The sequence below is a fragment of the Penicillium atrosanguineum genome, assembly GCF_028827265.1.
Source record: "Penicillium atrosanguineum strain IBT 20685 chromosome Unknown utg000005l_segment0_segment0, whole genome shotgun sequence".
Lineage (NCBI taxonomy): Eukaryota > Fungi > Ascomycota > Eurotiomycetes > Eurotiales > Aspergillaceae > Penicillium > Penicillium atrosanguineum.
In genome coordinates, this window is record NW_026623137.1 from 1,771,786 (window position 1) to 1,787,090 (window position 15,305).

The 15,305-nt window shown below is 51.8% G+C and overlaps 3 protein-coding genes across 3 annotated transcripts; 1 reads left to right on the forward strand and 2 right to left on the reverse strand.

The window, feature by feature from the left end:
* Nucleotides 1-357: 357 nt before the first annotated feature.
* On the reverse strand, nucleotides 358-2,304 carry N7443_006921 (uncharacterized protein; the record flags this gene model as incomplete). Its single annotated transcript, XM_056886977.1, has 1 exon — nucleotides 358-2,304. The coding sequence occupies one exon, from the start codon at nucleotides 2,302-2,304 to the stop codon at nucleotides 358-360; it is 1,947 nt and encodes a 648-aa protein (XP_056740626.1).
* Nucleotides 2,305-3,182: 878 nt separating this feature from the next.
* iml1 (GTPase-activating protein IML1) lies at nucleotides 3,183-8,699 on the reverse strand (the record flags this gene model as incomplete). Its single annotated transcript, XM_056886978.1, has 1 exon — nucleotides 3,183-8,699. The coding sequence occupies one exon, from the start codon at nucleotides 8,697-8,699 to the stop codon at nucleotides 3,183-3,185; it is 5,517 nt and encodes a 1,838-aa protein (XP_056740627.1).
* A 4,224-nt stretch (nucleotides 8,700-12,923) lies between these two features.
* Nucleotides 12,924-15,304, forward strand: N7443_006923 (putative C6 transcription factor; the record flags this gene model as incomplete). The annotated part of the gene is made up of 4 exons (XM_056886979.1): nucleotides 12,924-13,306; nucleotides 13,356-13,479; nucleotides 13,518-14,212; nucleotides 14,278-15,304. The coding sequence occupies 4 exons, from the start codon at nucleotides 12,924-12,926 to the stop codon at nucleotides 15,302-15,304; spliced, it is 2,229 nt and encodes a 742-aa protein (XP_056740628.1).
* Nucleotide 15,305: the final 1 nt, after the last annotated feature.

Sequence of the window (15,305 nt, forward strand, 5' to 3'; positions counted from 1 at the left end):
TCACTCGCTTTGTTACGCATCATGGGATTGTCAAAGACGCCCTTGGATTGAACATATTCAGCATCAAATACCCGCTTGGCCACCCACTGTGTCGTAATGACCCTTGTGGCCACTTGTTCCATAGGCTTAACAAGGGAGCTGTCCTCCGTAACCCACGAGCTAATCTGCCTGCTGGATACGATGGGGTTATTACATTCGACTTGGAATAGTAAGCGTCTCGCAATTTTATATCTCTGGCTGACTCTCTAGCAAGGCAGGTATGTGGTTTATGTTTTGATTGATGTTGGTATGTGCAAGTCCGAACCGGATCATCAAGGATTATAGGTACATAATGAAGGGTGAATATGGAAATGAACCTTATAGAAGGAAGGCAACGACACAAATGGTTGCCAGCACGAAGTGGTGGGCGGACTTTAGACCCCATGTAGAGGCCGATCCCGTGTACACGGGTACAGTTGCGGATCCAGTAGAAGTGCTGGAGTGTGACATGTAGTAGGAGAAAGACGAGGCGGGAATAGACGAGGCAGAGACAGACGTGGGCGCGCCAGAGGAGCCAGTGCCAGTGCTGGGAGAGCCAAGAGCAGAGGATCCAGAGCCAGACAAAGCGGGACCCGAGGATGCAGAAAAGCCCGAAGTAGAAACGTCGGTATCAGAGGAGCTAGAAGTAGAGGCATCGGTCTCAGATGATCCAGATGACCCGGTTAACTCAGAGGCAGAAGAACCGGACGAGGAAGGTTCCGAGCTAGAGGATCCAGAGCCAGAGTCAAAGCTAGATGAACTGGAAGACGAGAATCCCGAGCTAGGTGAGCCAGACGAGCCAGTAGCGGTAACAGTAGTCTCGGCAGTCTCGGTAAAAATAGTGGTAGAAAGCGTGGTAGTCTCCGGTCGAATCACAGTGTTTGTCGAGACAGCCTCCTCAGACCCCTCACCAGAACCCTCATGAGCAGTACCGGTAGTGGGAGCTTCAGCAGCAGTAACAGGACAGACAGTAGTTGAGACCAATATTGTTTCCGTGGTGACGTACGTGCTCTTCTCCGAAGCAGGGCAGTCTGTCACCGTAGAAGGACAAGCTGTGATGGTGTCGGTGCGGGTGGTGAAGATGGTAGATGTCGTAGATTCATCTTCCGGAGAGGAGCCAATAGTAGTAGGCTGGGGGTTCTCGGTGATAGGGCACACGGTCGTTGAGACGACGATGGTTTCGGTAGTCACGAAGGTGGTCTTGGCTGAGGCCGGGCAATTGGTGACGGTTGAAGGGCAAGCGGTCACTGTGGCAGTGCGCGTGGTCAGGATAGTTGAGGTTGTAGAGCCAACAGGGGGAAGGGTCGGATGTCCTGCATGAGATCCGGATCCTGATCCTGATCCTGCGCCTGCGGGTGAAGTAATCGTGGCACCTGGTAGAGTTGAGGAGGCCTGTGCAGAGGTTGAAGGAGAGGTTGAAGGAGAGGTTGAAGGAGAGGTTGAAGGAGAGGTTGAAGGAGAGGTTGAAGGAGAGGCTGAAGGAGAGGCTGAAGGAGAGGCTGAAGGAGAGCGGGAGGGAACGGAGATGGGAATTCTCGAGAATGACTTCGACGGAGCAACCGAGGAGCGATGTGGGCGTGCACGAGAAGAACACACAGCAGCGGAGGACGAGACTGCCGAAGAAGACGAAGAAACAGGAGTCACCGAAAGAGTGACTTTCGAGCCAGGCGGAGGCGTAGGTGTAGGCGTGGGTGTTTGCGTAATAGTCGAAGTGATAGTAGAAGTAGTGCAGACATCCTCCTCCGCCATGAGATACCACATAACGTTAGAGAAGACAACCGTGTTACCAGAGTTGGTACAGGTAACATAGGGAATCATGGTATGTTCCTCAGCAGTGGCAGTAAACGTTGTGAATGAGGTTTGCCAGCCTTTTGGCTCACTTTCATAAGTCGTGGAATCAAGAATGGAGACATAATCATCGTACTGAATCGAGAAGTCACAATTGTCACTGGATGTCGCGTCCGAGGCCCATTCCGTGACGGAATGAGTAAACTGTAGCCAGTATTCAACGCCAATGGTGAGCCCGGACACATGTTGGGATATTCCGAACTCGGTGCTATCACCGGTGAATTGGAGAGCATATGTTGTTCCAGAGCCACTGCCAGTGATCGGGGTGGCATCGCCCCTCAGCACAGCCCAGTATGTCGCTCCGTCCATGAACTGGCCATTTTTGACATATTCGGTGGTCACCGACTCCTCGTTACAGGAGACTTGGGTGCTGGTGGTCGTGGTGATTGTGTTCGCTGTGGCTAGCGATGACAGCCCTAAAAGCACTAGAGGCAACATGGTGTATAGATATCGACCATCAAGGAATGGCGAGAAAACGGGGCCAAAAAGAATCACGGGCGTTGAAACATCAGAGATGTGGTCTATTTACCAATTGAGAGCGAGGTACCATGGAATTATTTATCTACGTCTATCATTGTTGTGTGCTTGTTGACCTAGGGAAATTTCTGGCGAGGAAAATGAGCTTTTAGAATCAAGTTTGTTATTGACTTAGCTCCAAAGCCTCGCTTTCCCGACTTGGCACTGTGCTCCACCGGTTCTAGCTACACACCTTGTCATGAGCTTTGATCATTGCTAGCCCAAATCCGCCACCAGCGGTAAGCGATGGAGTAATTGCCCATGTGGACGATGTTCACACCTAATTTGAAGGGTATTGGCCTTCCTGCAGTGTAAGCACAGATACCCAACGCATAGGCACTCGCGCCGACTAGCCATCAAGAAAGGTAATAGATCCCGACACTCAATAGTAGACTTCGGCAAGGCCGAGGGGGCTAATTATCAAAGCTGCCATATGTTGGAGAAAAGCGCGCTATCGATGTGGCTTGTCGTCGCTCGCTTCGATTTGCCCCCGCGAGAAAGCTGCCGCAGGAACCCGTCTCCACAGGCCAGCCGGGGAGTGGAGACATGTAAAGAGCGCTAAGTATCTTTGGAATGTTTCCGTGAGCTGCAGTAAGTAGGGTTGTCTAAGATTCTACGTACATGGCACCCCGGTGGCTACGCAGGGCCAAGGTGTGATCTACCAAGTTGACCCAAGGTCTATGCACTTTGAATCATGTCAATAGTCGCACATTATAAATCTACATTGACATCATTATAGAAAGCTACATCAATCTGTGGACACAGACGAGGGTATTCCAAACGCAATCCTGACTGACCCACTAAATCAGAGGCCGCAATCCCCCACTCCTAGGACTCCTTGGACTCCCGATAAGACTATCACCCCTGGCCCTAGCTCTCGCTATCTCCGGCGACTTCAACCCCTCCCTCGTCTCCCGGGTTTCACGCGTAATTCGAGACGGCAAGCCCGGCGGAGGCGAGATATGGTGACTGACCACGCTGGCGGGGAGTTCCAGCGATGGGATGGAAATGTCGAGGTGCGTGGCTGGCTCGGTCTTTGTAGAGGCTGGACGGGCGTGGTTTTCGCTATAGAATTGTTCAAGTTGAGCTGCGTCGTTACAGAAGTCTACTAGGCCGGAGAGGATATGTTCAGGGGCTCGGTAGAGGTTCGCGGAGTCGATGTTTGTGGGCCCGTTGGTTGGGCCCGGGGGTAAGGGACTGCCTATGTCGTGGAGGGGGCGGGTGAGAGGGGATAGACGGGGAGATATTCTATCCAGGGCGTCATGAGTTGCTGCACGACCGCGATACTCGCGGCTGTGATCGTAGCGGCCTGCGTCGCGGCTTGCGGCGCTGCGCGTGCTGACGAGGCGGTTTGCCAGCAAGAGGAAGTCGCCCTCGTCGGTAATCTGGGCGAGAATGCTGCCCGTGCGGTGGATGAATTGGTGGTATTTGTAATCTGGTTTGCCCCAGGAGAAGGAGACTTCGACGTCCGCTGGGAAGGAGGTTGCTGCTTCGAAGTCCAGAACGAAGTCGAATTTGCGGAGGATGCTCTTTTGGTAGTAGAGCGTGTCTGGGGGGCCCGGTTGGGCGAAGGAGGCGTTGTTGAAGACCGTGTGGACTGGTCCTTTGGGTGGTGGGACTTTGAGTTTGATTCTGTAGGGTTTGCGGAAGGGTTGGGTTCTGTCGATAGCGGAGGCTTCTGCGATTGGGACCTGGACTAGTTTGAGGCCGAATTTCTCGGCCGTGGACGCCCATGAGAGGACGGCGTCTTCGATCAGTTTGGGTGTTGTATTCATCCAGCTTAGCTCGATGTGGAAACAATTCGCCGGGTTGTGCAGCCGGTCATAATGGAGATCAATCATTTCGGGCCGGTTCGAGCGCTTTCTGTTATCCACGTCGTACTTGAGAGATTTTGATAGCATGATGGCAACCTTGTTCTTGGTCTTGGACGGAGTGGTCGGCGTTGGCGGCACACGATCGTCGTTACTATCGGAGCGGGTATGGAAACTAGAAGGAGAATCCTTCACATTTCCACTTCCAGGTGCAGGAGTTGAAGGCATAGACTTGTCCGCTCGAAGCTGTGGGAACCAGCTACCTCGAGATTCCGGGCGAGTGGTACGGTAATCAGTACAGATCTGATAAAAGTAATTACCATCACGGAAATTGTGTCTCTTCTCGACATGCTGGAACAGGTCATGCTTCATCAGCTCGTTGCCAAATTCAACCGCCTCATCCCGAGTATCGATATCCCGGAAATTTTGCAGAAGCCACGTTGTAAACTCAAAGCCAATGAAACAGTTGTAATGCAGTCTCCAATGCCAGCGACGATCCATCATCCGCACGCCCTTGTCTCCCTGGATCAACTGCGCAAGAGATGTCAAGTTGACACTGGACCTCTCAAGAAGCTCGGACTCGGGTAACAGCTGAGCAGGCGGATTGTCAAGTCTCGGGTCGGTGAGCAACACCCGGTCGAGTTCAGCCGCGACAACCTCGGATGGATTGCGCGTCTGATACATGATATTGAGCGGGTTCAAGTCTCGCTTCTTCGCAGGAGTGTTTGTAGATGTATTTGTAGTCGTGTTCGTTGGGGCATCAAAACGCTTCTCGGGAGAATTGTACTTGTTACGCTGCCAGATATGGGTCAATTGGCTGATACCCAGCAAATGGATTTCCTCTTCGTTGTCCTCGTTGTAGAGCTGCAGATGCCGCCGAGTATTGGGATGAAGTTGCATCGGAATCAGCACATAACGAACCCGCCAGAAATGTAGCTGCTGGGCTGGGTTGTGCAGGTAGTCTCTGTGACCAGCCACGTAATTGTCGGCATAGTTCCAGTTGTATTCCTCAGCGGTGGGATCCAATTTGATGTCTTTCATTTCGTACTCTGGACTGAGAATTGTCCTCATAGCTGGCTGATAAAGAGTAAAGTTGACTCTCTTAGAAGATGCAAGCGCGGCGGTTGTCTGATGCGTGAAACGAGTCACCTCGATCTCTCCTCCATGTATACAGATGAGACGGTGAATGGCGTTTCCTTTAGAGAGGAAAACAGTAACACCATCACGCTCGAGCCCTCGGGTATCGAAGACATTCAATGACTCAAGTGCCGATTGGGATGAAACTTCGGCAACAGTCTTCCCGATGACAATTTGGAAGCCATGGGACAATCGAAGGGAAATCATCTCGCGCAAAAGGACTCCACGCGTCTTTGGTGCCTCATAGCCATCCGCATCGTCGTTTGGAAAGACACGATATGGTGTTTGCAGGTATTCAGAGGAAAGCTCTCCGGCTGTCGGGAACTCCTCTGTCGTCAATGGTAAAACTGCAGGTGACTTCAGACTCTTCCATTTGACCACAGCAACATGTGGAGGACGCGGGTATGCGTGCTGCCAACGACCAAACCAGCTGGTATTGCGCAACACATCCTTCGGGGTGTTACAAGGATTGACAGATCGAACCCACGGAGAAAGCGCTTTGCTTGGTGAGTTTCTGATAGATGCATCGCGGGAACCATGATTGAATGTGATTTCGATTTTACGGTCATTGGGTCGGCCTGCTCCCTCTTCACGCCCTTCCTCGTTGAAGGGAGCTTCTGCCGTAGATGTAGGAAGCGAATTTTGGGCTCCACCACTACGCTCGGGCTGTTCTGTAGTGTCCGGCTTTTTGAATGGAGCTTTGATGGAGATAGGTTTTGACGGTGTCACCTTGGAAACAGGGGCCATTTTAGGAGGAGTGGACGGTCTTGAGGGTAGATCCGCGAGAGTTGGTGTGGATGTTGATTCCGAGAGACTCAGAGAGGTAATGCTCTTCGTGTCAGAGAATGTACCTCCCGAGGACCGCTGGTTTGACATCGGCATTGCGCTAGCATTCTCAACATGGACACCTGTGCTTGCCTGCGCTCGAGGTGGAGTAGCGCTCAAGCCACGCAGTGCAAAGCTGATGGTCTTTGAGAAAATCCTAGAGCTCTTGGGAGTCGCTGCGGACTTCAATGCGGGCTTGTTGAGCGAGGGGCTTTTGGGGGAGGATATAGACCCATCAAGCCTGCGTGGACGGAAAGACTGATTGTGCTCATTCCCGCCTGTTTCTTGCTCTCGCAGGCGCAAGATGGATCGAGCGGATATCCTTTCATGTGCACCGGCAGCCTGAACCTCAGGCTCACTAAGTCGTTTGGATTTAGGCTTTTGTATTGGACGGCGCTTTGGTCTTATAGCGAAGATGTTATCGTCGTACTGATCCATCCATGTCAACACGGATTTGCGTGATTTTGGCTGACCGGTTGTCTGAATATCGTTGTTATCGGCGAAATTTTCGGGGAACGGCTCTGGTCGTAGACTATCGCTGTAATGCGCTTTAAAAGACGAAGGGGCAAATCGAGTTCTGGGCGGAGCGCGGACTGCCGGACTAGGCCCGGGCCAGGATCCACGAAGTCGTGACAAGTCGCGTCCTTCGAGCAAGTATGGAATAGAGATGTTCGATTGCTCACTCTCCATAACACCCATCATCTGAATCTCATACATACGAACACGTGGGGTAAAAGCTTTGGACGGCCGAGTCACGGTAAGCGGTATCGGCGCGTTGGGATCATTCTTTAGAATTCGTCGCGCCTCTCGGTACGTCTCGGGATTCCAGTACGAAATGTCAAGCCAGTGAGGAATACCGTAGCTCCACTCTCTAGATCGAGGATTTCCTCGTTCTCGCATGCGGGTAGCAGAGAGGTAAGAGCTTGGAGACAGATAGGACGATCTGCTGACAAGACTTGATATTGAGTGGTGCATCTCTGGCGACAGGTTCCCCATGGGTGTATTCGAGGTGCTTGCCATGCCACCCGAGTTCCGTTCCACAGGTTCCCGGTATTTGAACAGAGGGACTGAATGAAGGGGCATCGGACTCAGACAGACCAGATCAATGGCTATCCCGCGGTTTGCCAGTGCCTCTGTAGTAGAGGCAAGGGACTCGTAGGAGACTTCAAAAACGCCACTGCCGGGGGTAATGACAATGATGGATGTGCCCGTGTGAACCATATCTCTGTCAATGTGATCATACGCTAAATGCGCAGAAGCGAGGTGAATAGCCTCAAGAATATTGCCGCGCAGAGCTGTGCTAGGTCGTCCGGCAATAGTTGCAGTATGTGGCTTCGAAGGAAGCTTGACTCCGCTGCCAGCTGCAGCATCCAGATCCTCTGTTTTTAAAATCGAAACATCGCGAAGGAAAGTTCGGAAATTCTTCTTCAACTCATCCAGAATCGTGGTCCAGTGACCACTTGCCATGTCGTTTACTACGACGCGGTAGAAATCCCGAGTTGGAACATGATTCGGGTCTCCGGCATTTTGAGTGCCAGCATTGAGCTTCGCCAAGCTTGAATGAATTGAAGCGTCGTACTCGACTCGGGTAAAAAGCACAATGGTGACCAAATGCTTCGCATCAGAATTGACCCATCGTTTGAAAAGCTCTGGTAAGAAGCCGTTGATGACCCGACTGAACAGAATGTCCCCTGACCCCTCGGAATCGAAATTCCACATCTCTCTTGACATTTGAATGAAGAGGACATATTTTGCCGACTCACTCCGGAATACAGGGATTGTGTTCGATGAGAAGTACCCCGACAAAACCTTTTTCTCTCGAATAAAGATGTTTTTGATAGTCGCCTTGACACTCCCCATGAATGTGATTTTCTGTCCCTTGTAGATGATCTTGTCGGCAAGTTCCGACGTGACAAGCCTCCACATATCGGACCGAACCATGTATTGATCACGAAATGCAATATCCACATGTGATGCAGAACATTGCTCCCGGTCAACAATTGACAAGTAAACCTGGGTTCTATTTTTGAACCCGAAAATATTGGCTACACTGTTGGTCACGGAAATCTCCAATCTGGGATGGCGCGTCTTGATATCCAGCGGCAACGGCTTGACCACGAACAAACAACGGTTCTGCAACGGCGTCTTGAACTTTGAAGTGCTATCGGATTGTGACGAACCGTTGATATCAACATGCGAGTCGCGATTCGTCTTCACACCTGCATCTGGTTTCAGCGCGGAGTGGGCCGCATCTCCAGCCGCCCGTACAGCCAGAATCTCCACCACATCGCCAATCTGGACTCTGGTTTCACCAAAGGCTGTGGGATTCAGGAGAATCTCCTCGCGCGCAAACATCTCGTCATGAACCCAGAGTGTACATTGATGTCGGGCCAAGCTGGAGGACAGCCGTACATTGCGTTCATTGGGCGTGGGGCCATGTTCGCGGTGCGATGCGTCCAGGGAGCGAATAGTCGAAAGGGTCTCCAAGCTGGCAGCACTCACCTGCCTAAGGTGGGACTGCCGCATGGGCCCGCGCAGAGACATGCTTTCAGCCTCCGTACATAGGCATATGGAAATTGAGAGCTTCCCCGGAGCTTTCGCAGTTGGGATCCAGGGCGGCCGATAAGATAAGGATCACGTGTGATATGCAGAAGTCACTTCTGCCTCAGGCGACAATATAACTTGCATGAACCGCTTACCCTGCTGGGGATTGCCGGTTGTGTTACTTTCAACGTAGTTACGGGGCATGCATCGTAGTGCAAAACCTAGAATGTAATTTTTTAGGAATATAGGGGTATTTGCTTTGTCCAAAATCTTCCGAGTTGATTACTCAAAAAAGGGAAAAAGTCGAGTAAGGGATTCAAAAGACGCCTATATGCCGCATTTTAACGATGATTAGTTTTTGAGGCAGGGAAACGGTGACAGCCTGTGAATCAACATCGACTCTGCATTTGACTAGATACAGCTGCAATTGTAGTCCCGTCTGCGTAGAAGCATGTGAAGAGACACAGCTGACTGTCAACCTTGGGAATCAATCCAACTAGACGGTATTAATGCAATCGACAAGGTATGTGTTAATCGTAGGTATTCCAGGCTAGTCGGTGGTGATATTTCGGGGTGATGTGTAGTCTAAATCGGCCGGGAACTGAGGCTTAGGGGCTAGAAGACTCAAAGGGAGAGCCAAAGGTGTAAGGTGAAGAGACGCCGAGAAGGCATTGTCGGAACATGCAAGTAGTCTCTTGACTTAATCAAAACCACACTGTGGATTTCTCAGCGGCGAGCTGTTGGCTATGCCCGTGCTAGCGGCACGCATTGCCACCGGCGGACGATGCAAGCGAGGTCACGCATTCCAGCCTAGTGGTTCCTGTCCCCGAGACTTGCAAGGTGGCCCAGAGTTAGCAGGATTTAGAGGACCTGATCCTCTAGAGAATCCTTGGTGTCTACCTCGGTATGTCCTGGGTTCTACGAACGGTTATTTCACAGACGGCTTCCGTGTGCGCGCCCCTCAAAAAAAGGTGGCCAAGTAAACCGCGTTTGGCCTTCAGCTCTCCCCCTCAGAAACACGTTAAAATGACGTAAGGGCCACGGACATGTCTGAATGTCAAGGTAAAGATGGAGGGAATTCTTTCGTCCTAGCATCTTGGTATGCGAACAGCCCATGAGCCTCTGAAGATAAATCGGACTTCTTTTCCGGGCGGCGATCCAACTACATCCCGGAACCGTTCCACTGGGATCCCAATCATTTCCTTCCCGTTCTCAAAATCTTTCCCCTTGCCTTCTGTCCGTTTGCTTTCTCCTGCGGGGCATTGAGGGCACTTCCTTCTTGAGAAGAAAATCACGAATTATGCGCTTCTGTCGCAGGAGTTACGCTCTTTGTGTCAACTGAAGCCATGGACCCACCGGTCGCACTCAAATGAGCCCTTTTTCTGGCAGGAGTGACCCTTGAGCCTCGATGGACCGGGGCAAATACTTTGAAAAGCTTGGGTTCTTGAGGTCGATGTGACTAGACTCGTGTTCTCGGCCTGGCCTAGTTGCAAACAAAGAGAGCGCCATCTGATCGAAGCCCAAGTCGCTGCGACGCGGACGAAAGCCAGCACCAGCATGCGACTTATTTGCGAATAATAGAAGTTCGCCAGCCAGCTCAGTATGGTTGTGCAGCATTGCCTACCGAACCCCCACTCCCATCAATGTTGGCCAACCAAGGGCTCCTTCTGAAGGGAGAGACTCTCCCTCCAGGCAAGATGGTGGCTCAACCAGGCATGATGAAACTCGCTTTCGACTTCCATGGCACCGAAAATACAGGAACCCCAATCTTCCCTTTTCTGCATGGTTATTTCCAGGGGTTTCACCCCAGAATTTGGGGTCCGGTTGTGACTTCTCATGCCTGGACAGATGCCACCAACATTCAACAGGCCACTACAATTGATGGCAATGTGCTTTGCTACCTTTTCTGCCAAACAAGGCTCAAGTGGCGAATAATTGCGTCTCAAAACTCTGATGCAGCACTTGTGGAAGTGATCACAACCATGACTGAACATTGCAATTGCAGTCCCACGGAGCATTAATACTCCAACCATAGCGGCTTTGCATGTCTTACCATTTAGTTCTGCATCTCATCAGCTCGCCCAGCTTTCCCATCATTCCATGAGAATGATGTCACATCTTAATTGGGGAAAGCATTCGCAGGACTCCCATGCAGTCTGTAGGAGTCTGCAGCATTGCGTGAGCACTGCACGCCTTAACACCACGGGCAAACATCCTGTTTAAGACTTTCATAACATCGCATCTCATTGTGGGAAGCTTGCAATTGAACAGGAAAGCTTCGATCGGCCAAAGCCTCTGTTCCTACCTTGTGGTAGCCTCCAGTGATGACTGAGTGTTGTCACCCGGGCGAGCACCACCTCTCCTATCATCAAGTCCTATTCATGTTCTTTCGCTCTCATGGTCTCCCGATCGCTTTCGAAATTATCTGTATTGATCGACCGAATCCTCGGATGGGACGCTGGCTCGGTGCTCGTGGGAGTTGTGGAGGGTGGTTCATGTTGCAGCTCGCTGACCTGGGGACCAAACCAGCTCCAAGAAGCATCCCATCTTGCTTTTCCTCGTGTGCAATATGCGAATGGGTCATTCATGGTGTCGACTGTATATTTCTAGAGATGGCCATGCTCGTGTTTTGGACTGCCCGGGTCGTGCGATGGTCTTTGTGGCCGTCGTCGTGCAGGCTATGATGACTACTCGGGCGCAACGCGAGGTCGATGACTGTTTGGAAGATCTTGAAGACACTTTGATCAGTTTCAAAGGGGTTACTAGCACCTCGAGGCTTCAGCTGACTTACTGAGGGATTCAAGCGCACGCGTCGCCGGACGAACTTCCTCTTAAGTGTTGTCTCCTGGTTCCTAGATCTCGTCTCTTTTCGCTTTTCGCCGTCGAAAGCTATACGTGTTGGTAAGCGCCATCGCCAGAATGAATTGGTGGGCACTGTCAACTGTCACAGTATCGAAGTGCTTAGGGATGACTGTGCCCCTGTTCTCTCCCCACCAGATTGCCAGCTTGTACCCTCAGGGAATCTGTAACCCATCCAGTCTGCCTGTTGAGTAGACTCGTCACTCGAAATATCGATGGCACCCAGTATTCGGTATCTTTGCCGGTTTCGTCCCTCGAGGACGTTGGTTGCTCATTGTGATTCGGATGGGGCCTTCACGAAATGCATCGTTGTGGAGGACAGGAGGGCTCGGGTTGCGGAACGAAAAAGGTCATGAGACAACATCGGGCCAGAAAGGACCAACCTTGTCAATGTCCCTAGGTTACCGAGAATCACAATCCAGGGACTAAGTTACAAGTTGTCACATCAAATCTCGGCGACCCTAACCTTAAGGGGGAAGGGAACCGCATAGACTACCTCTGTGCATGCCATCCTGGAGCAAGACAAAACACCGGTCCACCCGGAAATCTGCCGTGCTCACCACTATGGGGGTTTCTATAGATCCTCTCTTGGGTTGGAATGGGGATCGCCATCAGCGCTATCGTGTTTGAATAAGCCACATCTAGCCCAGAGCCGGCTCATATCGAACCTCTGGAATCTACGATAGGGTTGACACATGCCTGATAATGGCCTGCACAGATAGATGAAAAACGTTACAAAACTGGGAAAACCAGCTTTTCCGAGCGAGTGGGCAGGAAAGTCTATTAAAGAGCCACTTGTTCCTCGCCCAAATCCTGGAACTACGATACCCTGTCCAGGTTTACACATTGACATCAATAGCTCTGTAATACAGACATGATGGGTGAGCCGGTTCGTCACGGATTTACCCCAACTGGACAAATGCACCATCTCGTATAGACATATTGCGTGGTTCTGCGGTATTTCTCAAACAGGAGGAATAAAAAACCGCCGATACTCGACCGGACTTACCCCAAAAATACGCGATTTGTGGATGCGACTTTTTTGGTGTTGGGGGAACGGCAGATCTTTGGGGTGGCAAAACAGCGCGGCTCTCACATCCAGCATACCACAGCTCACCGGCCCGCGAGCCCCATCCCCATTTTGGATAGCAAACTCGTTCGGCTCGCAGCATCTTCGATTCTTCGGCTATATCCGTGCCCAGAATACCGACATCCAGGATCGATCGGGATCGAGGGAAAAAAACACCCCCCCGATATGCACGGTTTCAGTTGTTCGTTAGGGCTTGTCATATCCGCTAGGCTCGAAAAGCGTTTCCCTAAGTGTCTTCCCCCACGGAGTGTACCTTCGAGCCATTCCTTCGCACGATGAGTGAGAACTTCCCTGTTCGCCCGTTACTTCCCGAGGGCGCTTCTGATATCCTGGGGAACGAATCGGCACCCTTCCACTGCGACTGGGCTGTTTCAGGATACACACAACCATCTCCAGGCTTTCCCGCCAATACCGACCGATTCCCCAGTCGTGATGACCCTCCAAGCACCGACAACCGACATGGGAATGCGAAAGTCCCTATCCCCCGATCCGCCTACCCTAGTTCCTGGACCCCTACCAGCGGCCGAGTTAGTCGGGCATGCGAGAACTGTCGAGAACAAAAGGCTAAATGCAGCGGGCACCGCCCCGCATGTCAGCGATGCCAGGATGCAGACACACCGTGCTCATACGGCGACAGGAAACGCGAGAAATTGCTCAAGTGCGTGGCCACGTAGATTAATTTGGCTGCCTCTCTAATCCGCGTTTAGGCAGTTGGATGATCTTACCACACAAGTCAACACTTATGAGACGTTACTGAGAGAGCTGTACCCAAAGTTGGATTCTTCATCGGCTCAACGTGTTGATCAGACACTACGGGGCCCATTAGTCAGAGTGAGTCCACACCCAGGATGCTCCCTAACTCCCCGAAGAGCATCCCCTCCCGGTTAATCGAACTCGCCCCTAATTTTACCCCCAAGAATGATCAGACCTTCTCTTCTGGCTCCGACCTGGGAACCACGGGCTATCCCTTGATAACGATTGATCACACCGAGGAGGATTTCAACCGCGATGAAAAGATTCAGGCCATGGGCTTCGTGGGCGAACATTCGGAGATGGTTTGGCTATACAGACTGAAACGAGACCTCGATCAAGAGAGTGCAACTCCCGCAAGCGATAATTCCGACCGGCCATCCATTTCATCCCTGAACTACTTCCAAGACGACCGCGAAATCTCTACCCTTGTTAACGTGGATCCCACGTACCGACCTCCACAAGAACTTGCTAACGCGCTCGTTAATACCTACTTTGAAGCAGTGCATCCTGCTTTTCCCGTCATTGGCAAGACGATTTTTCAAAGCCAATACCAGTCTTTCTATTCCAGTACGAATGTGCGTCCTGGAAAGAGGTGGCTGGCAGTTCTGAACTTGATCTTCGCCATCGCGTCGAAATACTCATTGCTTGTAGAAAGTCAGCCCCTGGTGAATACTGGTGAGGACCTAGTGTTCTTCGCGCGAGCTTGGCGGTTGAGCATTGGCAACGTGGCACTGGATCATCCCAATCTGCAGCAGGTGCAGGTCGAAGGACTGGCTGCTTTTTACCTTCTTTCCACTGGCCAGGTCAATCGGTACGTCTTGACAACGCCAACTCGGAGTCACGGCACTCGTCTAACAATTTGTCTTTTCTCCCTAGGTCATGGCGAATTATTGGAATTGCGATTCGATCAGCGGTCGCGATGGGCCTCAATTTGAGAAACGACGGCGATAGTGTTGCTCACTTATCAAAGGAGACACGGTATCGTGTGTGGTGGGCGTTGTTCATGTTGGATACGGTGCTGTGCGTGATGACCGGGCGTCCGCCCAGCTCCGACGAAGTGTTCTGCACCACTCCCCTTCCTATTCCATACAAAGAAGAGGAGTTTCTGAACGACCAGGTTGTACAACTCATCGCCCACCAGGGCGTCCGAAACTATCTCATGAGCTCCCTTCTACCCTCGCGTGACATTCCGTCTGGGTTCGCCGACGCCTCAACCGACCGTAGCTCCGCCACCCATAGATCAGAGCAAGTTACACCTAACGTCTCGTTATACTTCCTTTACGCAGTGGACCTGGCGTTCCTCATGCGGCAGGCTATTGAAGCTTTATACGCCCCCGGTGCTGCGCGACGCTCCTGGCTGGAGATGGAGACGACGATCACCTCCCTCAACAATCACGCCGACAACTGGCTCACCCACCTCCCCCCAGACTTCGCCTTTACCGAATTAGACACCTCTCAACCTTTCATTCGCCAACGCGCCAGTCTTGCCTTCCGATTTTACACCACTAAGCTCATCATCTCCCAGCCCTGTCTCCGTCGCGTCACAAATAGATCATTAGGGTCAACCTGTGACAAAATGGCAGCCATGTGCGTGCAAGTCGCGTCCCAAATGCTCGATCTCCTTCCTGACGAGGCCGATGCATCCTGGCTCTATGCCATCTCACCTTGGTGGTGTGTCTTGCATTATATTATGCAGTCTACTACGGTTCTTCTGATCGAACTCTTCACACGAACACAGCCGGGGACTTCCGAGGCTGCCGTTCTTGCGACGAAGCTCCAGAAGGCTGTCCGGTGGCTACGCGAGATGGCTACCAAAGATGCATCCTCGGAGCGAGCCTGGACTGTTTGTAGGGAGATCATTTCCACCCATGGCGTAAAATTCGCCTTGGACATTGATTTCTGAT